The sequence below is a fragment of the Scyliorhinus canicula genome, chromosome 19 (assembly GCF_902713615.1).
Source record: "Scyliorhinus canicula chromosome 19, sScyCan1.1, whole genome shotgun sequence".
NCBI classification, from domain to species: Eukaryota; Metazoa; Chordata; class Chondrichthyes; order Carcharhiniformes; family Scyliorhinidae; genus Scyliorhinus; species Scyliorhinus canicula.
The window spans coordinates 68510913-68534736 of NC_052164.1; the positions used below are offsets into that span (position 1 = coordinate 68510913).

Genomic DNA, 23824 nt, shown 5'->3' on the forward strand with positions numbered 1-23824 from the left:
ATTGGTAGTTTTGGCTTTGTACTTGCACTTGTGAAACTTTCAATAACTTATTTCTTCACAGAGTCGAAAGCAATCATCATCCTTCACTTGCAGTTTGAGGTTCAGTTCATTTAGAATTGAAAAGATGTCTACAAGGTGTCATGTGAGAGTACCTTTAAAAAGTGTGTGTTTAAGAAATGTACCTTTGAGAAATGGGTGTTTAACAGTGATGTCAGAGTGTGGGTGGAGCTGGGCTGTCTGTCAGCTTTTTACTTTTGTTTTAGGCTGTTTGCTGCAGGCTTACTTTTAGTTTTGTTTTCAGAGCTGGATAGCTGCAGTCAGAGCCAGAAGGTGTATTAGAATCTCTCTCTGTAATCTAAAGGCTATAAATCAATCCTGGTGATTTAAAACTAACAACAGTAGTGACTTTAACCTGATGTGCTTCTGGTAAAAGGTGTTTTAAGTCTTATGGATGTTAAAAGGAAAAATTAAAGGATTACTTAGTGTTGTATTCTTTGGGGGTTGTATTTGAATTAATGGTTGCTAAGATGTTCACTGTATGTTTTAAAAAGGCTAACTTGAGTTCATAGAATAAACATCGTTTTGCTTTTAAAAATACTTTTCCATTTCTGCTGTACCGCACCTGTAGAGTGGGCCATGTGCTCCCCATACCACAATAACAGGGGCAGGTTTAGCACACTGGGCTAAATTGCTGGCTTTTGAAGCAGACGAAGGCAGGCCAGCAGCACGGTTCCATTTCTGTACCAGCCTCCCAGAACAGGCGCCGGAATGTGGAAGTGAGTTGCGGATCTACCAAGACCTGGGTGTGGAGCTAGCGAAGAGGAGAGCTGCGTTCAACTGGGTAAAGGCTGCCCTCTTCAAGAAGGAGGTGAAGTGTGGGTTTTGTACCCTGCCCGCTTGTGGGTGACACATCTGAAACAGGAGTTTTATTTTGACTCACCAGAGAACTTTATGAGGGACCTTGAACTGAGAGGAGTGTGAGGACATTGAACTTTGTGTTTGTGGTAGAGTGAATTGGGTGGGTAATTTGGAGTGGCTTTCAATGGGGGAGCGGAAATGATGTGTATGCCTCTGCTGTTTACCTTTGCTGCCTCAAGCAAAAGACATGGCCATGTCTCTTCAACCGGAAATGAAACGTTTCAGTCAAAAGTGCACAACATGCTCCCTCCAGACCTGGGATGCATTGTCTGTCAGGCCCCCCTTAAACGTGATGCAAACCATCTCTAGCTCTTAGCACCCTAGATCTGTGCTCACAGCTTGAAGGAACTGTCTGCAAAAGAAAAAGACAATATAGCACCTTTCACGGGCAGCACGGCGGCCTAGTGGTTAGCACAGTTGCCTCACGGTGCTGAGGTCCCAGCTTCAATCCCGGCTCTGGGTCACTGTCCGTGTGGAGTTTGCACATTCTACCCGTGTCTGCGTGGGTTTTGTCCCCACAACCCAAAAATGTGCAGAGTAGGTGGATTGGCCACGCTAAATTGCCCCTTAATTGGAAAAAATAATTGGGTAATCTAAATTTATATTTAAAAAATATAGCACCTTTTACAAGCTCACGATGCATTATAGGACTTTATAGCCATTGGGGTTATTTTGAAGTGAAGTTACTGGGATTTTGAAGTGAAGTTATTGGGAAGAAAAGCAGCCAAATTGCACACAGCAAAGGTCACATTTTAGTGATGTTGGTTGAGGGGTAAACATTATCCAGGACAGCAGGGAGAACTCGGATGTTCTTGTTCGAAACAATACTTATTTGTGAGGTCCTGTCCCACAAACATGCCATGATGCCATATTTTAATTTCAAAATCCCTGCATCCTGGCTGTCTTAGCGACTTTTTTGGCAGGAACACCAACTCTGAACTGGAGTTCTGAGCCCAATGTGTTAGTGGTCCACTGAGCAGCCTCTATACTCTGCATTCTGGTCATCTGTCTCATTTTCATTCTAATTAGTTTGGCTGGAGCAGTTCAAATCATGCTGTTGACAGTTCTAAGAAGTAGCCAAGCTCTTGGCTTACATTGAAAATAGATATTTATATTTGATCCTTGCTCAATGAATATTAAGTAGAACAAGCGTTTTAACAAATATAATGTCCCCTCTTTGAAGTCCTGAATTGATCCAGGTAGTGCTGGTAGGGAGTGTGGCTCCAATGAAATTGGAGGAACAGGCCAATATACAGCAGTTCGGTAGAGAGCACTGAAAATCTGTGATATCATTAAGCTTGTTTTCTTCCTCTCCCTCTTTGTTTAATACTTCCTCCTCAATGTGGTAAACTCCTGCACACTCTGTATCACTGCCAGCTGAAAGGCAGCCAGTCCCAGATGTCTATCAGTGCAGTTCGCAAATTCACAACAATGAGGCGTTCAGGAATGGGCTTGCCGCTGATTATCTTGTCTTCTTACCTTGTTTTAGCCTTTGCTTATACATCCTGGTGACAACCCAATTAATATCAATTTCCAGATATCCTGTTGTGATGAATATCACATTGACCACAGAATTCAGATTAAAATAAAGACACTTATTATAATCAGAAATTAATACACAATGGGCAGGATTTAACTACATGGGAACAAAGTCCCGAGAAACACAATGCTATAAAACTGCACTCGGGTTAGATAGGGAGCCTCATCGGGGAAGGCATGGCTGAGGTCACACATAGCCCCATTTTGTGCGCAATGACATTATGTGAAATGTTCAGAGTACAAAGGGTTAATGTCACATCAGAATTAACCAGTAGATGGAGCTAGTTGCAGAATTATATAAAGCACTGACTAACAGGTTTCTGAGAGTGAAGGCTGGAGTGGAGTGCATAGGAGAAATCAAAAGAGGATAGAGTACATTAGATTTAGAACGTAGAGACTACTGTTAGTACAGTGCAGATTACTATAATTATTGTTTACCATAGGTGTAAGTGGTCGAGCTCAATTTAAGTTGTGTAAATAAAAGGTAGCTTTGTTAATGAACTTAGCTTCTGTGGTCTTTGTGAACACTATGACATCCATCCTGATAACAGAATCACAAAAAACACCACAAACTCCACTTGCTGTAACTCCTCAGTATAGCGGGTGATCAGGGCGTCATTTAAAAATGGCTTCCCAATCTCTGAAGTCCCCAAAGCAGCCCCCAGCCCCCCCCCCCCCCCCCCTACAAGCCCCAACACTCTATGGGAGAGTCCCTGTGCCCCCATGTCTTTTTAGAAGTCATTAGGCACGTAAAGAAAGACGCATATCTCACCAAGCAAAACAAAGAGCTTAAGAAAGATCCTTGGTTTGACAGAACATAAATCCTTTTAATTACTCAATTGAAACTGTGGACACAAACCATAATGAGAGAGACTTTCCACAAGATAACCAATAAAACCAATTAAGTAACTTTCTGTTCAACTATATATTTGGAAACACTTGACACATGAGAGATAACAAAATGAAGAAACTCTTAGAATGACCTGCTGACTGAATATATGTTAAAATGTTTGAGGCAGCACAGTGGCACAGTGGTTAGCATTGCTGCCTCACAGCACTGAGGTCCCAGGTTCCATCCCAGCTCTGGGTCACTGTCTGTGTGGAGTTTACACATTCTCCCTATGTTTGTGTGGGTTTCTCCCCCACAACCCAAAGATGTGCAGGGTAGGCCAATTGGCCACGCTAAATTGCCCCTTAATTGGAAAAAATGAATTGGGTACTTTAAATTTATTTTTAAAATGTTTGATACTCAAACCAATATTAAAAGAAACATTAATCAACTTTGAAAAATAAACTGGCAATAGGACCGGGTGAAACAACAAAATTGGCAAGGAAGCGCTCATTATGGAGATAAGACAAAAAACGGGCTATTCACAGAATAGAAAAGAAAATATTTTAAAAAGGAACAAATTCATCAAGCCAGCACTCTCACTCTCTCCCCTGCCAAAGAGTGAAGTCACTTTGTTCTGCTCAACATTCTGTTTCGACAAACAAAGACCCTTGATGTTTTGTGAGTATATACCTAGTACTTTGTTAAGAAATGTATTAGGTAGATGTTTTATAGATACTTGCGGAATTCCATGTTTAGATATTGTAGTAACCCCAATGGATGTTCTGGGATCAGGACCATACAATTTCCCATGACCTCCCCGGAATATAAATTTACCCTTTAAAGGAGGGGGCGGGACCTCCCCTTTAAGGCGGTGGGGCTTTCCCTCAACAAGGAGCGCCTGAGCTGTAAAAAACCCCAGCCTGGGTACAGCCCGGGGAAGGAGACCCTTAGGGGAGTGGTGGAGTATTGTATTGAAATAAACCTTGTTCATACATTTCTCCTATCGTTTTTGCGTTCTACTTATGTATTTTCTCTTAAGGAATACAATCTGTTAGCAGAGAACAAAGGACTGTTGACAGATTCCTATTTTTAAACTTTGTAACTTTTTATTTTATACTCTGAAATATTTCAATAAATTTCCACTAAAATACATAAACTGTGCATTTTTACTTTGAAAAAGTTTTAGCTCCTAGACGCTCATTTAGGATGTCTTAGGTGACAACGGTCCTGCGCTGAAAAAGTAGATGAGTTACTTAAATCATAGAATTTACAGTGCAGAAGGAGGCCATTCGACCCATCGAGTCTGCACCGGCTCCTGGAAAGAGCACCCTACCCAAGGTTAACACCTCCACCCTATCCCCATAACCCAGTAACCCCACCCAACACTAAGGGCAATTTTGGACACTAAGGGCAATTTATCATGTCCAATCCACCTAACCTGCACATCTTTGGACAGTGGGAGGAAACCGGAGTACCCGGAGGAAACCCACGCACACACGGGGAGAATGTGCAGACTCCGCACAGACAGTGACCCAAGCCGGGAATCAAACCTGGGACCCTGGAGCTGTGAAGTGATTGTGCTATCCACAATGCTATGTGCTGCCCTTACTTCTGAGCAACTTATCCGAAAAATCTTCCATTAAGGGGTAACTGAACTCTGTTTAGCTGTTTAAAACTGGACCAATAATCTCCTTCTAGTGAGAGCCAATTGTCTTGCAGGAAGATAGTTCCCCCTCCTCTGGTGGTCTGACTGTAGTCGATGACCATCCGGTTTTTCTCCCCAGTCCGGACCACCAGCACTTGGGCTCACCAGGGACTGTTGCTGGCCTCGATGACCCCTTCCTTCAGCAACCTATGGACCTCGGACCTGATGAAGGTCCGGTCCTGGGCGGTGGACCGTCTGCTCCGTGTCGCGACGGGTTTGCAATCGGGGGTGAGATTAGCAAACAAGGAGGGGGGGTCCACTTTGAGGGACACGAGGCTGCAGACAGTGAGGGGGGGTATAGGACTGCCGAATTGGAAGGTCAAGCTCTGCAGGTTGCACTGGAAGTCCAGTCCTAGGAGTGCCGGTGCGCAAAGGTCAGGGAGGACAAGGAGTTTGTAATTTTTAAAAACCTTCCCTTGGACTGTGAGGTCCGCGATGCAGCAGCCGGTGATGCGGATGGAGTGCAAACCTGAGGCTAATCCGATTTTGTGTTTTACAGGATGGACAGGGAGCGCGCAGCGTCTTACCGTGGCAGGGTGAACGAAGCTTTCCGTGCTCCCGGAGTCCAGCAGGCAGCCCGTCTCGTGGCTGTTGAGGTGGATCAGCGTCGTTGTTTTGGCGAGCGTGCGTGGCCGTGACTGGTCGAGTTGAATGGCCGCGAGCCGTGGAGAAGAACCATCGTTGCAGTCGTCGGCGGCCGAGTAGTAGCTGGCAGAACGTTGCGTGCCAGTCTAGGATGGTGGTGCCCAGGATCCGCACGTGGAGTCGGGGCCCCAAATTGGCGGCACCCAGGACCCTCACGTGGAGTCGGCGCCCCAAGATGGCGTCGCCCAGGACCCGCACGTGGCGTCCGGGGCCCACGATGGCGGCGCCCGCAGGGCCCTCATGGTTGCTGGGGGCAGGGTTAGCGGTGCCAGCGGGCCGACCGGAGCGGCTGAGAGCAGGGGCAGAGAGGCGCGCAGGCCAGGCACAGGGGCCCGGGGACGGCGAGGAGAGAGTAGCGCAGCGCGCTGGTAGGGCCCGGAAGGGCCCGGAGGAGGGGAGGAGGCACGTAGGGCGGGTGCAGGGGCCCGGAGGCGGTGGGGGAGATTGGCACGGTGTACTGGAAGGGCCCGCAAGGGCCCGGAGGGGGGGATCCCCGGTCGCTGCGCGGTACAGCAGCGACCGATTTGGTCTGGCAGACGGATGAAAAATGGCCCTTCTTCCCGCAGCTCTTACAGAGGGCGGTGCTGGGTGGGCAGCCCGGGCGAGGGTGTTTAGTGAACCCACAGAAATAGTCGGGGCGTCCTGCGGCGCAGGCCTGAGGGAGGTCGGGAGTGGTGGATGGCGGTGGGGAAGCGTGCCAGGAGGTCCAGGGTGCTGCAGCGCATCTGGGGACATAGGCGCGGGCGTTTAAATCGGCGACCTCCAGGGAGGTGGAGAGAGTCCGTGCCTCAGTTAGGCTGAGGTCGTCTTTCTCCAGCATCCGCTGGCTGATAGCGGCAGACTGCATCCCAGCCACGTAAGCATCTCTAATCAGAAGTTCCATGTGCTCCGTGGCTGAAACTTGGAGGCAGGAGCATTTCCTCCCCAGGACAGCGAGGGCCTGGTAAAATTGGTCTAATGACTCACCGGGGAGCTGTTGTCTGGTGGCCAGCAGATGTCGGGCGAATACTCTGTTTACCAGTTTAAGAAACTGTCCATTCAGCTTAAGCATGGCCGCATCGTAATCCTTTTCCTCCGCAATCATCACGTAGGCTGCCGTGCCCACGCTGGAGTGGAGGATGTGAAGCTTCTGTGCCATGGTGGTGGGCTGTTTGTGGATGCCAGGTATCCTTCGAGACATGCCAGCCAATGTTGAAAGATTTCTGAAGCGTTCTGAGTTTGCGGGCTGATGCGGATGCATTCGGGTTTGATCCGGAGCTCCATCTTCAAAATTCTAGCTTATTAAATTGATGAACCATCAATCGAACGCGAGACGAGTTGCTGTACAAAAGTTAGGCTTTAATAAGCTAGAAGTTAGCCCTGCAGTCGACTACAGTAAATGGACGACTGCCGGGCGTTCTGGGTATTTATACCTCACTCTGGAGGCGGGGTTAACTCAGCCTCTCGACCAATCGGAGAGCCGTCACATGACTGGTCTCAACCAATCGGTCGAGAGGCACATGACCGACTAGGGCCAATGGTAAGCCAGTGTTCTGCACCAATGGCAGACAGCTATGCAAATCATACCACCACACCGAGTAAGGGCGGAAGGTTATTTTTAGGTAGGGCATCATGAAGGCCGAAAGGCCTGTTCCTGTGCTGTACTTTTCTTTGTTCTCTTTGTTCTCTTTATTCTTTGCCCCAATTTCTTCCCGCAGTCCAAAGATGTGCCGGTTATGTGGATTGGCCATGCTAAATTTCCCCTTAGTGTTCAAAGGTTAGATGGGGTTAGGGCGGAGTAGTGGGCGTACGTAGGGTGCTCTTTCGGAGGGTCAGTGGAGACTCGATGGGCTGAATAGCCCCCTTCTGTGCTGTAGGGATTTTATTCTATTCTATTCTAAGAGTTCTAGTAAAATTGAAGTCAATAGGAATTGGGGAAAATTAAAGAAAGGTTGTTGAAAGCTTCAGCTCCAAGACATTATTGCAGGAATTTCTTGGGGCCCAAATATCTTCAGCTGCTCACCAATGACCACTCCTTTATTATAAGGTCAGAAGTGGGGATGTTTGTTGATAATTGAATAGTATTCACACCTTCTCACATATTGAAGCAGTCTGTGCCTGTGATCGAATTATCCCCACTTATCTAGATGAGTGTAGCTCAATCTACACTCAAGAAGCTGGACATCATCTAGGACAACGCAACTTGCTTAACTAACATCCCATCCTCCATCATAATCGTTCAGCCTCTCCACCATAAATGCATCGTGACAGCAGTGTGTACCATCTATAAGATTTCACTACATCTCCTTTGATAACACAGATCTGCGACTTCTATTACCTAGAAGAACAAGAACAGCAAGCGCATGGGAACACCGCCACCTTGAAGGTGCCCCTCCAAGTCCCATGTACCCTGACTTGGAGCTACATCGCCGTTCCTTCAACATCAGTGAGTAAAACCCCTGAGACCCCTTATCTAACAGCACTATGGGAGAACCATCACCAGCGGTTCAGGAAAGCCATCACCACCACAATGACAATTAGGGGTGGCAACAAATGCTGTCCTTGCCACATTAGGCATTCCATCGCTAGATATCTCTAGCCTCCAAGGATCATCCTATCAAAACATGACTTTAGTATGTCATAAATCATGTTTTATCAATACACTGCTGGTTCTTTGCGTATGTAAGTAAGCTAATCCAGGAGTTGTTTACTCAAATTTGTAAAAAGGCATTTGACAAGAGCCTATTATGAACATTAAGGCTCGTGGAATTGGCAGATTAAAAATTGTCTTGACAACAGAAGACAAAGGAGCTAGTTTAGCAGAGGGTTAAATTGCTGGCTTTGAAAGCAGAGTAAGGCAGGCCAGCAGCACGGTTCAATTCCCGCACCAGCTGCCCCGAACAGCTGCTGGCATGTGGCGACTAGGGGCTTTTCACAGAAACTTCATTTGAAGCCTACTTGTGACCATAAGTCATTTTCATTTCAAAGGATAGTAATCTATGGAAGACATTGCCCCCGAGATGTAGTAACTGGATTCCTGCCCTTCACAATATTTCTGAATAGTGCTTGTCCCAATTGTAATGGAAAGGAGATTGATCATCATCAAATTGATTTGAGCCAATTATAAAAATGGACTGAGAAACAGTGGATGGAGTTTAATGCAGGTAAATATTGGAACAAATAACATTAAATATTTACATAACATGAAAAGGTACAAGAAGCAAAGAAGAAAATCATTTTGGGTTGATTATTGGTAATAGCTTGGTAGATATGAAAGTTATCAACAGTGCAAATAAAGTATGCATCTGGAGAACATAGTATAACAAGTTGGATTCACTTTTTGTGGACAAAGTACAGCATGCAACATTGAGTACTAATTCCCAAAAAAAGATATTAATATCTTTTTCAAAGCTCAGAGAAGATTGATTATTGTTGGAGAGTTAAAAGTAATTAAATTAAGAAATAAATAAAATGTATTTTTAAAAAACATTTTCTGTCACTTTTATCTTACTTTCTTCATCCAAATCTATTTCACTTTCTTTGACATGACATTAAATTAATTATTTTATTCTATTACAGGTTCCAATATTGAATTAATGATTTTATTCTACTACAGATTCAACATTGAATTAGGATTTGGGTTTGGGTTTCTTGTCATGTGTACCGAAATGCAGTGAAAAGTATTGTTCGGCATACAGTCCACACAGATCGTTCCATACATGAAAAACATAGGACATGCGATAGATAGACAATGTAAATTCATTGGGGCTGGTTTAGCTCACTGGGCTAAATCGCTGGCTTTTAAAGCAGACCAAACAGGCCAGCAGCACGGTTCGATTCCCGTACCAGCCTCCCCGGACAGGCGCTGGAATGTGGCGACTAGGGGCTTTTCACAGTAACTTCAATGAAGCCTACTCATGACAATAAGCGATTTTCATTTTTTCATTTCATTTCATCAGGTGAAGTATACTAAGTGTAGTATTACTCAATAGAGATGTGTTGAGAGATCAGTCCATAAGAGGAGTCTGGTAACAGCAGGGAAGAAGCTGTTTTTGAACCTGTTAGTGCGTGTTCTGAGACTTTTGTATCTCCTGCCCATTGGAAGAGGTTGAAAGAGAGAATAAGCCGTGTGGGGAGGTCTTTCATTTTGCTGCCTGCTTTTCCAAGGCAGCAGGAGGTGTACACAATCAATGGATGGGAGGCGGGTTCGCATGATGGACTGGGCTGTGTTCACAAATTAATTATTCTAACTTATACTTCCTGTTTCAGACTCTTCATGCCTCATTAAAGGTTCATCAATTTGATTAGTTCAGGAGACACACAGTTGCTCAATCTGTTTACATAGGTCCCAGATCCCCCATAGAATACGCTGAGATGGCTTTATAACCACTGTCAGTTTCACTGCAAATAGACATGTGAAGCCTGTGGACAAATATGCCATGAATGACTGGCTTGGTTTGTTCTCCACTGACCACAAAATCTGGCCTATTCTTAATCTGAAACTTGCAGTTTGTCAAGAAATCTGATTCTTGGATAAAGATTATATCTGGACCTGGGCTAGTTTGTAGAGTTCAGAGAAAGAAAAGTAATTAGTATCTGACATGAGGTGGAACTTGACAACAGGTAATTGGGAAATGTGCGGGTTAAGGCAAGACAAGCTCAAGCCAACTGGCTTGTCACATCAATGGTACCTAAGTTCTAAATCAGCACATGAACATCTCCTGGAAAATTAAGGAATGAACATTGGCATCACTTATTTTTAAAAGTTTATTCATAGGATGTGGGTGTCACTGGCTTGGCCAGCATTTATTGGTCATCACAAATTGAGGAGGTGATGGCAAGCTGTGTTCTTGAATCACTGCAGTCTTTGTGGTGTTAGTACGCCCACAGTGCTGTTAAGGAGGGAGGTCCAGGGATTTTGACACAGCAGCAGTGGAGACATATATATTTCCGAGTCATAACGATGATTGAGGAGAACTCACAATTTCTGCTGCTCCCATGCATCTGCTGCCTTTTTTCTTCCATTTCTTAGATTCCATGGGTTTGGAAGGTGCAGACAGAGAAGACTTGGTGAGTTGCTTCTATACATTTTGTAGGTGGTACACACTGCTGCCACTATGTGCCAATGGTAGGAGTAAACATTGAAGGTGATGAATGGGGTGCAATGAGTTCCCGACAGCGTGGTTCTAACCACCTATTGCCGTTCGCGAAGCTCGCGTGTGCAGACTCCACACGGACAGTGCCCTGATGGGGGCGGGGCGTTCGGGCACCGAGGGAGGGTCCTTATGGGCAGCTGGGGGACAGATCGGGCTGGTTGTATCTTCGGGTGCGCGGCCGATCGGGGAGGCCGATGTTTTGCAGCTGCCTCTGCAGTCCGAGTCCGCCGAAAGTGTGGGACCTGTATCCCACCCAACCCACCCATCTGGAAACCCTCATACTCCAGCAGTATCATCAAGGTGATGGGCGTGGCCATGCTCATTCGCCAGCCCACCAGGTGTTGACAATCGTCAGTGCACTATTTGAGGCGCAGCCCCATAGCAGAGGAAGCAGGGGATTAGCAGAGCTCACCCAAAACAAAGGGCACATGCACCCTTCGCTGGAACCCTCCCTGGCACACAGCCCATCTCAGAGTAAAAACTCGCCCCTGAGGATCACAAGGTGTCTCAAAGCCCACCTGTTCACAGTGTCCCGATCCCATCCATTCCGCCCCCAGCCAGGAAATCTAATCAGTTCCATGTCACAACCTGTGTTAAACACAGGTCCCAAATAATACTACAGCTAAGGTCCCAGAAAACGCACACATCCCTTGCTCACCCCCATCTGTAGGACTTGCCCACGCACCAGGCTGTTAGCATGGAGATGAATGGCTGCACAGTATGAACATATCCATCACACGACCAGTTGCCACCTTCCTGGCACGAGGCCACAGACCACAGAGTGTAACACTAACATCAGTTGTGACAGCAACTGGTACCCCTGTTGGCAGTGACGGGTGGTGAGGGTCGATGCTCCTATCACAGGTCGGGTGCCAGTCACAGATGGGGACAGGGGTGCAATGTGGACTACATTATCTCGAAGAGACTGGGAGAGGTGGGGAGGGACATGTTGAGGGCAGTGTAGCAGTACAACGTAGAGTGACCATGTAATCTGGGGGCATTTCGGGCGGCACGTTAGCACAGTGGTTAGCACCTGTTGCTTCAAAGCTCCAAGATCCCAGGTTCGATTCCCGGCTTAGGTCACCGTCTGTGCGGAGCCTGCACATTCTCCCCATATCTGTGTGGGTTTCCTCCGGATGCTCCGGTTTCCTCCCACAGTCCAAAGACGTGCAGGTTAGGTGGATTGGCCATGCTAAATTGCCTTTAGTGTCCAAAAAAGGTTAGGTGTGGTCACTGGGTTGCGGGTATAGGGTGGAGGTGTGGGCTTAAGTAAGGTGCTCTTTCCAAGGGCCTGTGCAGACCCGATGGCCGAATAGCCTCCTTCTGCACTGTAAATTCTAAATTCTATGTGCATTGGACGGTCAAGGGAATCCTCATCTTGCTGACATTCTCTGTCTCACTCCCCCTTCCCTCCGCAGAGACATTGATATCAGAGTACAACTGGCTATGCTCCCTATCTACCTGGCTTCTGCTGCCATCACAGATGCCCAGTGGAGAAAGCACCAGGGCCATCCCAGGGATGACCCTGCATAAGAGGAGCCTGCCTCAAGAGAACAGGGGCCAGCTGGGAAGGTTCAGGTTCTGGCCATCTAACAGGTTGAAGAGGAAGTGCGAAGGCACCCTTATAACGACGCTCATGAAACAACCAGGGGTGTCATCAAGTGGTGCATCAGCTTGCTCAAGATGCGCTTCCAATGCCTGGACCGCTCTGGTGGGGCGCTCCAATATAGCCCCAGAGGATCTCGAGCATCATGCTGACCTGCTGCATACTTTATAACATTAGAATCATAGAATCATCAGTGATGGGGCGACATGCTGGAGGAGGAGAAAGAAATCCAGGTCTCATCTGACAAGGAAGACGAGGATGGTTTCCAGGATGATCCGAGGGTGGAGCCGGAGCTAGCATGGCAGGCAGCCCAACGTGTGATCCAGGGCCGCTGCACACAGGACAACCCCCTCATCTCCAGACTTACCAACCAGAAGGCCTGGCCACCAGCACCCTGTCTCCTCCCCCTACTTCTAATGCCCCTCCGCACATAAAATCCACTTTCTCCTGAGACTCTGAATCTTTTCCTATCCATTAGTCCTTCCACCCCTTCATTCTCCCTTATTCCTTCACTCCATTTTCCCCCAGCCTTCCATTCCTTCCCACTCCACCCTTCGGGGGTTAGACCAACATCATCACAGGGGGTTGGCCCTGGGATGATAGTATCAGCGGGTCTTGTCCACGGGACAGAGGATGATGACGACTCTCTGTGAGATGAGCTCTGCTGTTTCTCATTGTCTGACAAAGTCTGACTCCTGTCTTTAGGATAACATTCCATTGTCTGCCTGGGTGATCCCTGCGTGTGCTGCCGATTCCTTCTCACGGGCCCAAATATGTTGGTGCGGGAGAGGTTACAGGATAGGGTGGATGGTTAGGGCTCACTCACTGGGGATGCTGTAATACAAGACAGGCTCACACTGTAGGCCCTATGCCCTGCCACTTCGCGGTGAGGGTGTAACTGTGTGGGACATTCATGGGTCATGTGCACCTCTGGCCCCTCACCCACCCAGCCGCTGCACAACACCCAGTTCCAGCCCATCATTCACACCTGTGAGACAGAGGCAAGACGCAGGTTGGACTGCTAGAGAAAGTACTTAATGGCGACAATTTACAACATGGGTGATGTACGATCAATTGGATGCGAGACACGATGAAGGTCCAAACTTAGGCTTTAATCAGCTAGATGTTAGCCCGGTGGTTGACTATAGTGAAAGTCTGACCGCCGGGAACTCTGGGTAATTCTACTTGCCTCTCGACCAATTGGTCAGCAGTCACATGACTAGTCCCAGCCAATCGGCCGAGAGGCACATGACCAGCTAGAGCCAATGGGAAACCAGTGCTCTGCACCAATGGCAGTGCTCCTATTCATAGCACCACATTCACCCCTTGTGGAGAAAGAAGCCGGAGGGGGGGTGTGTTGTAAGGGGAAGAGAGAGAGGGGGGGGGCGAGGACTGGTGGTATGCGTGGAGACAATCGAGAAGATGGGGGCTGCCCACTGGCTCGTGGCAAAAGTGAACAAAACCGAATACAGTTGGGTGGGAAAAAATTACAATAGAGTCCAATGAAGTCCTATGGTTGCATCGGATGGACAAGATCAGCCTGTCGAGTGCCCATGGTGTTCTGGTGGACCATCGCAGTGGAGCCGGTGATGTCGAGCCGGTGGTCGTCCTTGACTCCGGGAGCATCGGTCGTGGATGTGTCTCCGTACCCCGGGCCGGTGGTGGAGACACTGTGATCGGGGAAGGAGGGGTCTGTGCGCTGGGTCGTGGGGGTGCAGGGGGCGCTTTGGGGGAATCGGGATGGGGGAGAGGTGTTGATGTAGGGGGGGGAGGCCGTACGCCGGCGGGTGCCAGGTCCCGAAGCGAGACCGTATCCTGCCAACCGTCGGGATACTCCACGTACGCATATTGTGGGTTGGCGTGGAGTAACTGGACTCGATCAACCAACGGGTCGGGCTTGTGCACCCGCACATGCTTCCGGAGCAAGATGGGCCGGGGGTGACCAGCCAGGTCGGGAGAGGGGATCCTGAGGACAACTTCCGTTTCGGGGTGGACGAAACTTTTCGTGACCCGGAGTCCAGTAGGCATTTCGTTTCATGCCCGTTGAGCTGGATCGATGTCGTTGTCTTGGCGAGCATGCGTGGTCATGACTGGTCGAGCGTGATGGAAGCAAGTCGTGGCGAGAGTTCCAGAACATCCTCGGTGGCAGAGTAATCGCTGGCAGGGCCTTCTGTGTTGGCCCAAGATGGCGGCGCCGAGGACCCGGACGTGGAGTCGGGACCCCAAGATGGCGGCACCCAGGACCCCCACGTGGAGTTGGCGCCCCAAAATGGCGGCGCCCGTGGCCCACACGCGGCGTCTGGGGCCCAAGATGGGACCCTTGTGGCGGCTGGGGGCAGGGTCAGCGGCGTCTGCGGGTCGGTCAGGGCAGCCGGGAGCGGGGGTAGGGAGGACCGTGGGCCTGTTGCGGGGGCCGGGAGGCGGGCCGGAGAGGTCGGTGCGCGGCGCTGGGCCCTGGGAGGGCCCGGGGGAGGGCGATCCACGGTCGCTGCACGGAACAGCAGCGACCGACTTGGTCTGGCAGACCACAGCGTAATGGCCCTTCTTCCCACAGCTCTTACACAGAGCGGAGCGGGCAATGCAGCGCGGGCGGGGGTGTTTGAGAGGCCGCAAAAATAGCAGCGGGGCCCCGCTAGCTTGTTGGAGCGTCCCGCAGCGCAGGCCTGGGGGGGGGGGGTCGGCGTCAGCAGAGGACGGAGGTGGCGCGTGCCATGAAGTCCAAGGGGTTGCCGCGTGGCCGGGGGGGTATGGGCGGGCGTTCAGGTCGCCGAACTCCAGGGAGGTTGCGAGGGTCCGTGCCTCAGCTAGGCTGAGGGTGTTCTTTTCCAGTAATCGCTGGTGGATGGAGGAGGATTGTATGCCGGCAACATAAGCGTCTCTGACTAAACGTTCCATGTGCTCTGTCGCAGAAACTTGGGGACAGGCGCAATTTCTCCCCAGAGCCGTGAGGGCCTGGTAAAACTCGTCGAGGGACTCACCAGGGAACAGTTGTCTAGTAGTCAGGAGATGCCGTGCATATACCTCGTTGACCGGCCGGAGAAAGTGTCCTCTCAGGAGATCCATAGCCGCGTCATAATCGTGTTCGTCCTCAATCATTGAGTATACCGCCGTGCCCACGCACGAGTGGAGGATGTGGAGTTTCTGCTCCTTGGTGGGCTTGCTGGCTGCAGTCGTCAGGTAACTGTTGAAACACGCCAGCCAATGTTTAAAGGTTGCAGGCGCATTCGAAGTGGGCTGATGCGGAGGCAGTCAGGCTTGATGCGTAGCTCCATTTCAAAAATCTAGCTGATTAAATTGATGTACCATCAATTGGACGCGAGACATGTTGAAGGTCCAAACTTAGGCTTTAATCAGCTAGATGTTAGCCCGGTGGTCGACTACAGTGAAAGGCTGACCGCCGGGAACTCTGGGTACTTATACCCCGCCTCGGACGCAGGGTCTACTTGCCTCTCGACCAATTGGTGAGCAGTCACATGACTAGTCCCAGCCAATAAGCCAAGAGGCACATGACCAGCCAGAGCCAATGGGAAACTAGTGCTCTGTACCAATGGCAGTGCTCCTATTCATACCACCACAATGTGCGTCCTTACTCTCTACTGCACAAAGACAAACTTAGTGTCATCTCTCGTTCTCATCTTTCGTAGCCTCCTGCTCCTTCTGGATGTTAATTTAGAAAGCACGTCAAAAGCGGAGACAGCCTGCTGCTTGTCACTCCCTCTGCCCTGTGCTGCCCTTGGCTTTCATCCTCTGGAGGGCCTGGGATCTGGATGGGCCCAGCTAGCTTCTGGTGTCACAGGTGATGGCGTGTCACCCTGTTCTGCCCACACCCAGCAAATGCGCCAGTGTCAGGTGGGGGGGATTCGGAAAGGCAGACGTGTTCCTACGCCTCTCCTGTGAGAGCGCTGGGATGGGCCACATCACTTCCTCCTCCCTCGAGTTGTTAGCTAAACCCTCGGCTACTCCATGGGACAGAGGGAGGCAAGAGTGAGCCCCGCCCTCACCTGGCGCTGTCAGTCTTGGAGGTCAGCCCTCGTCTGAACCATGGTCTTGATGCTGTCAGTTATGGAGCACTGACACTGGGCCATGTCCCTCAACGAGTCAGACAAGTCCCCCACTGCCTCGGATGTGCCCCTCTGTGACTGGCTATGGTCAGTCAGCATCTGGCAAATGGTCTCAATTCCCTCAGCCGTGACCCTTTGTGAATGGGCCAAGCTCTGGAGTTCCACAGTAATGTCCATGTGTCTCCGGGACATGTCCGTCTGTGACTGGGCTCACCTGCCCAGCGCCTCATCCGTGGACAGCAGTATGTCCCAAGCTGGGTGGCCAGATGGACAGTCAGGGTGGGCTCCCAGGTGACCAGAGGCCTTCTGAGTATTCGAAGGACTCAGCAGTGTGAGCAGCCAGGAGCTTGTAAGCCCAGGCCCCGCTTGTAAATACTTGGCCTAATTTCCAGCTGGGATACATCTGCCTCAAAGGGGCAGAGCATCGGAGGAGGGTGGAGCATGAAGTGTACAAGCCGCTAATGATAATGAATTCTGTTAGGGCATGGCACAACAACCGATATCGGAGCCAGTGAGGGACCAGTATGGCATTGGAATTGACGCCTGGCGCAAGCCTCAATTTTGTGATTACCTACGATTTTCTGCCCGGCCGTGATTCACATTTCCGCCATCATGAATTAGAGAGTCCAGGCCCAGATGTTTCACCTAGCTCGTGCATCTAATACCAAGGTACATAATCTTGGGATAAGGGAGAGGCCATTTAAGACTAGGAAGAGGAGGAATTTCTTTACTTGAATCTTTGAAATTCTTTACCCCAAAGGGCAGTGGCTGCTCAATCAATGAGCATTTTCAAGATCAAAATCTGTGGGCAACACAGTAGCACAAGTGGATAGCACTGTGGCTTCACAGTGTCACAGCTCCAGGGTCTCAGGTTCGATTCCCCCGCTGGGTCACTGTCTGTGTGAAGTCTGCACGTTCTCCCCGTGTATGCTTGGGTGCTCTGGGTGCTCTGGTTTCCTCCCACAGTCCAAAGACATGCAGGTTAGGTGGATTGGCCATGCTAAATTGCCCTTAGTGACCAAAAAGGTTAGGAGGGGTTATTGGGTTACGGGGATAGTGTGGAAGTGAGGGCTTAACTGGGTTGCTTCAGACTCGATGGGCCAAATGGCCTCCTTCTGCACTGTGTGTTCTATGCACGTTACTAGAGCCCACTGCATCAAGGTATATGGCGATAGCACAAAGAAGTGGATGACCAGCCATGATCAAATCAATGGGCCAAATGGTCCACTCCCGTTCCTATGTTCATGTGTTGCTATTCAAATATTTATAATCCAAGAATATACTAGCATGCCTAATTAGTCTCCATCCAATAGTCTCATGGTGACCATGATGCTGTTATCGATTGTCATGAAAAGCTATCTGCCATCCTTACTGGTATACATTTTTAAAATATTCCTTCACTGGATGTGGGCGTGCCTGGTAAGATCAGCATTTGTTGGTGATCGCTAATTGTTGTTGAACCGATTAGATTACTGAGCCATTTTAGGGGGCAGTTAAGGGTCAACCAGATTTTGTGGACCTGGAGTGACTGGTAACGATGACAGGTTTCCTTCCCCAAAGGGCGTTAGTGAACCAGGTAGGTTTTGACAGATTTCATGGTCACGAGCTTTATGTTCCAAATTTATTGATTTAATTAAATTCCACCAGCTGCTGCTGTGGGATTTGAACCATGTCCCCAGAGCATAAGCCTGGGTCTCTGGATTACTAGTCCAGTGACATTACGACAACACACTGGCACCCCCTGTACAAGACATGTGAAAAAATAATTAAAAATCAACCCACTCCTACTCCAGATCTGATCCCAATATCCCAAAGTCTGAATCCCTGCCTCCCGTAAAACACACCTGACATTTACCTCCCTGATCTGCTTTTTCCTTGCTGGTTGACATGTCGGCTAGAATTCTCTGGCTGTTCGCTAGAGACAGGGGGCTGGATTCACCGCCCCGCTGCGTCACATTTCTATTTTATCCCGCCGGTGGGATGCTCCATTACGCCGGCTGGTCAATGGGATTTCAAATTGTGGAGCAACCCCACACCGTCAAGAAATCCACCCCCCCCCCCCCCCCCCCCCCCCCACCGGGCTGCCGGCAAAACGGAGCATCTCGCCGGCAGAGAATCCAGCCCAGGATTCTCTGGTACTGCTGGCAATGCACCCTGCCTGTGGATTTCCCGAGGCGTGGGGTGGCTTCAATGGGAAATCCCATTGACAGCGACGGAATCTGAGAATTCCCCATCCAGTGAACGGCGTTCCACCAAGAAACACGTGGCTGGGAGGCTGGGGAATCTCATCCGTAATAATCCCAAATTTGGTCTTTGGACAGGGTTACATGGAATAATCCTGCAATTACTAACCCAAAGAGTCTGTTTCTTACCCCATAATCTTACTTCCACATTAGACCATTGATTCTGATACCCGAACTTCTGGCTGATGTCCTCATATCATCTAAGTGTTTCTGCAGTACTGTGTGACATCTACACTGGTACTTGAGTGGAAACACACCTTTGGGAGTTTCCTGCTTAGCATTATTTTTTCAAATTATTTCATGGCATGAGGGCATTTGTTGCCTTTCCCTAATTTCCGTTGAGAAGGTTGTGGTGATCCATCTTCTTAAACCACTGTGGTCCATGTGGTGTAGGTACACCCACACACAGTGCTGGTGGGATGAGTTCTACGTTTTTGACCCAGTGAAAGTGAAGTAATGGAGATATAGTTTCAATTCATGATGTTGAGTGGTTTGGAGAGGGGCTTGAGGGTGGTGTTGTCTGCTACTCTCGTACTTCTAGGTGGTAGAGGGTGTGGGTTTGGAAGATTCTGTCACAAGAGGCTTGGTGAGTTACTGCCGTGCATCTTGCAAATGGTACACACCACTGTCACTGTGTGCCGATAGTGATGGAACGGAATGTTTAAGGTGGTGTATGTGTTTATCATGTACATTACTTTGTCCTGGTTACTGTCGAGCATCTTGAATGTTGTTGACGATGACTTCATCCAGGCGAGTGGAGAATATGACATTACACACCTGGCATGAATCTTGTACATGGTGGACAAGCTTTGGGAGTCAGGGGGTGAGTAATTCTGAGTCATGGCAGAATTCCCAGTCTCTGACCTGCTCTTGTAGCCACAACATTTATATGGCTGGTTCAGGTAAGTTCCAGGATATTGATGATGAGGGATTCAGTGATGGTGATGGTGGTGCTGATGAACATCAAGGGGAGAGAGTTAGATTCTCTCTTGTTGGAGATGATCATTACCTGGCACTTCTGTGACTACCACTTGTGCACTTATCAGCCCATGCATGAATGCTGTCCAGAGAGTGGATACCCACCTACCATATTATAGGGAACGGCGTGGGAATGGACAGCCAGGTAGTGGGCTAGCCATCTGTCCCATTTTACATGCCCCCTCACCCCCCACACACCTCAGAGGGCAGGTGGGTCATGCCCATCTAGAGCTTCTGCTCCTAATCCTTATTCATTAATTCCTATTGGAACATGCCCATGATTGCTTACTTGGTTGTTATCACCCTCATCATCAAATAATGAAGTAAGTTCTCACTATCTGGGCTCATACATGATCAATGGTCCCTTTAGCAGTCCACAAAGGGACGTGTTGTGTCAGTAACTTCATCAGCACAAGGGAAAAAGCAGCAAATGAAGTAAAAGGTACGCAGCAAGCTCTATAAGAAAATACTGTCCAGTTGGCCTTCACCAGAGGTTGGTCGCACCAGATGATTCCTGGGCAACTTTTGGGAGAGACAAATCACCATAATTTTAATTTTTCTCTCATTTTAGCCAGCCCCGAAGAAGAATCACAGAATCCCTGCAGTGCAAAAGGAGGCCATTCGGCCCATTGAATCTGCACCAACTCTCTGAAAGAGCACCCTACCCAGGTCCCCTCCCTATCCCTGTAATCCCATAACCTCAACTCACCTTTTGACACTAAGGGGCAATTTATCGTGGCCAATCCACCTAACCTGCACATCTTTGGACTGTGAGAGGAAACCGGACCACTTGGAGCAAACCCACACAAACACGGGGAGAATGTGCAAACTCCACAAGACAGTCACCCAAGGCCGGAGCTGAATCCGGGTCCCTGGCAGCAGTACTAGCCTGTGCCACCGTGACTCCCGTGGACTCATATTGGACTCAAAAAATTAACTCTGTTTCTCTCTCCGCAAATGCTGGCACACCTGATGAACGTTTCCAGTATTTTTGGTTTTTAAGTTCCATTTTGAGTTGATCTACAGCGCTCCCTCCCCCCCAAATCCCAACACAGAGGACAATATGGCCGTGAGCCAGAAACATAGCCGAAAATCAGAGGATGCAGAGACAAAACTGTGATAAAATAAAACATTTCCTGAATGGAGAAAGCCATCCTCAGTGGACGTCACCGTTGAAAGAGTTAAAAGGCTAAACAAGTGCCCAGTAAGTGCCCACACAGATCTGTGTGGCCCCCTGCCTCTGAAAACTAATTATACTATCTGAATATGACAGCCTGCATCAACGTGAACTGCAGTCAAGCACAACAGTTTACACCATCAATGTACAATACAAACTTCCTAAAAGTTTCTCTGTGGAAACCATGCAAAAAGTGTGTCATGGGGAGAGAGGCATGCTGTAGAGTGGGAGAGGCGAAGAGAGAGATGCATAAACAATGCATGTTATTTTACAGGGTGCCTTAAGGACTTCTGCGTTGACAAACAAAAACTTAAGTCATTTTTTAAACAAAAATATTTAAAATAGTTTTCTGAGGCTCTGTCTACTCTGAGATGATGACTGGTTTCAATGACTTTAACGAGAGATCAAGTGCAACGAGTAAGCTCATCAGCAGGAGCAGAGTCGGATCAAATCTCAGGAATATGTTAAGCTGACATATTTCTAATAGATAAGACATCCTACCTGATAGTGCTAGCAGTAGACAGAAAATGTTGCAGAAGTGCAGAGTAGTCAAACCTCTTGAGAATACTTTCCTTCCTGCCTTCATTTTGGGACTGACGCTGTCTCCTGGCTGATGATCATTTGCATGATTTGTGCAATCAGGGCACGTCCTCAGTACCACTAGGAGTTTTCAACAGACCTCAGCTCTGCCAAGCCCCTGAATAGAAGAGCAGTGTTCTCTAATTTATTACCAAGCCATCAGCACTGAGAATCCATGCCAACTTCAGAAAGAAAAGATGGGGCAACATAAAGATGGAGATCTGCCTTTTCCCTTTACAAAAAAATAAACCTCTTGAGAAAACTTGGGAACTGATATTTGAACTCAGAGTCTTCTCTGGGCACTGCTGCTGTCAGTTGCCTCTGAATGTTTTGATATGGACATTAACTCTTTGCATTCTCGTGTTCTCAAATCCACAAGTTTGGGTTTCCTCAAAGCAACGGTTTACTTTTTAAAACTAAATGCCACAGTGGCCATTAGCTTGCCTCCCTTGCAACTTCCAACTTGCACATTGCACCTTGCCTTCACACAGGAGGCGTGAGTCAATCCCTCCCACTGACCGCTCTGTGACCACTGCTAACAAGGTCTGCAACATTCCCAGATCAGAATCAGTTGATTGTTCCTGTAGACCGCTGCTTTCTTGCCGCAGAATTTCCTTCGAGTTTTTTTTCACCCTGCTCCCTGTCTGCCAGGAAACGCAATAATATTTCCAGAAGAATATAGAAACTGTGAAATTGTTCTGGCATAATCATTAAAAATATATATTATTACTCTGCTAGCTTGAGATTGCCAATGCCATTTAGTCTGTGAGTACCAGTTTAGCAATGCATTCAAAAGTGACTATTTAGAATCATAGAATTCCTACGGTGGAGAAGGAGGCCATTCGGCCCATCAGGTCTGCACTGACCTTCTGAAAGAGCACCCTACCTAAAGCCACCCCCCGCCCTATTCCTGTAACCCCATAACTCTATCTAACCTTTTAGACACTTAGGGAGAATTTAGAATGGCTAATCCACCTAACCTGCAGATATTTGGACTGTGGGAGGAAAATGGAGCACCCAGAGGAAACGCACGCAGACACGAGGAGAATGTGCAAACTCCACACAGTCACCCAAGGTTGGAATTGAACACGGATCACCAGCACTGAGAGGCAACAGTGCAATAAATTTGATAAACATTTTACAAACCCATGTAGGTCTTACATTTCCCATCTATTTCACGTTATACATGTTTGAAAATTATTATACCTATTAATGTACTTGTAGAATAATGGGCTAATAGTTATGGTAGTGCGATGGTGATATGTATCATGATGTAATGGACAGGGGTAGGAGGTAGAATTGAACTCCTTTATTTTCTCGCCATCTGACCATAAACAGAGGCGTTTTCATTTTTGAATGGGCTGTGGCATGTTTCCCCAAATCCTCTGTTTGTGAGGTCAATTTTTAAAGTGACTCGCAGCAAAACTCTCTTTAGGGTTAAATCAGAAGTTTAGTTTACTCACACATTCAAACCCGGAAATGGTCTCCAAATCATGGACACACACAAGCACACAATAAGAAGATAGAAAAGAGTTTTTACAAATATGAGCAATTTCAAAGAAATAGGCACCACAGATGTGGAGATAAGTTCATGTTATTTCCAGGATCCAGGAAGTCAGAGTTCAGTGAGGGTTCCTTCAAGGAGGAACTACAGTTCATGCGGATTCAACTAGCTGAAGTAAGAGTTGCCGAATTCCTTTAAAGTTGATGGTGGCACAGTGAGATGAGGTTGGTATACAAGGCCTTGGTTTGCTTGGCAGATGATGGCAGAAAACAGGCTTTGAGGCCACTCAGGCTTGGTGCAGGCTGTTGGTCAACCTGGTGTCTTACTTTGATGTTTGCAGACTAGAGTTTAAACAGCAGGCTGAGTTCCCAGTCTTGAAATATAATGGTCCTTAATTTCCGGCTAGCAGCGGGAAGCCATCGGCCATGTTTTTCAAAAGGAAAAAATATGAACTTAGCTGCGCTTGGATAATGTAATGAACCTTCCTCTCAATGCGGTAGCCTCAGGCCTCCAGCACCCTGGTCTGTGTAGGCGCCAGTGCAGTGCAGGAAGAATGCAGAACCACCCCCTTATGACGTGGCCAATTTGGGAACGGCCATTGAGGGCAGGCATTTAAACAGCAGATTAAATCCAACACAACGGGCAACATAATTAACAAGTATTTTAAAGGTACGGAGAAGATTTTTAAACAGTTTTTTTGCTTTCTTTTATACAGGCATTGCTGTTGTTATTGATTCTTTTAAAGTAATTTTTATTTTTTTTATGATTGGAGATGATTATTTATAAGTGAAGGTAGGTTTGGTTATTTCTTTTAAATTTGTGAAACTATTTAAATCTGCACTATATGATTATATAACTTTACGTGTGGCATGCCTAAAAGTGTTCGTATGTTTAAATTTAGA

General features: G+C 48.2%; 1 protein-coding gene across 2 annotated transcripts in view; it reads right to left on the reverse strand.

Moving 5' to 3' along the window:
- LOC119954212 (hepatocyte cell adhesion molecule-like) overlaps positions 1-21833 on the reverse strand; it is a 98118-nt gene extending 76285 nt beyond the window's left edge. The window contains exon 1 of one of the 2 annotated variants that reach the window (XM_038779241.1): positions 21341-21833. In XM_038779241.1, the coding sequence (XP_038635169.1) occupies positions 21341-21425 (85 nt within the window). In that variant the 5' untranslated portion in view covers positions 21426-21833. The remainder of the gene's footprint in view (positions 1-21340) is intronic. The other variant, XM_038779243.1, reaches the window with a different exon arrangement.
- Positions 21834-23824: the final 1991 nt, after the last annotated feature.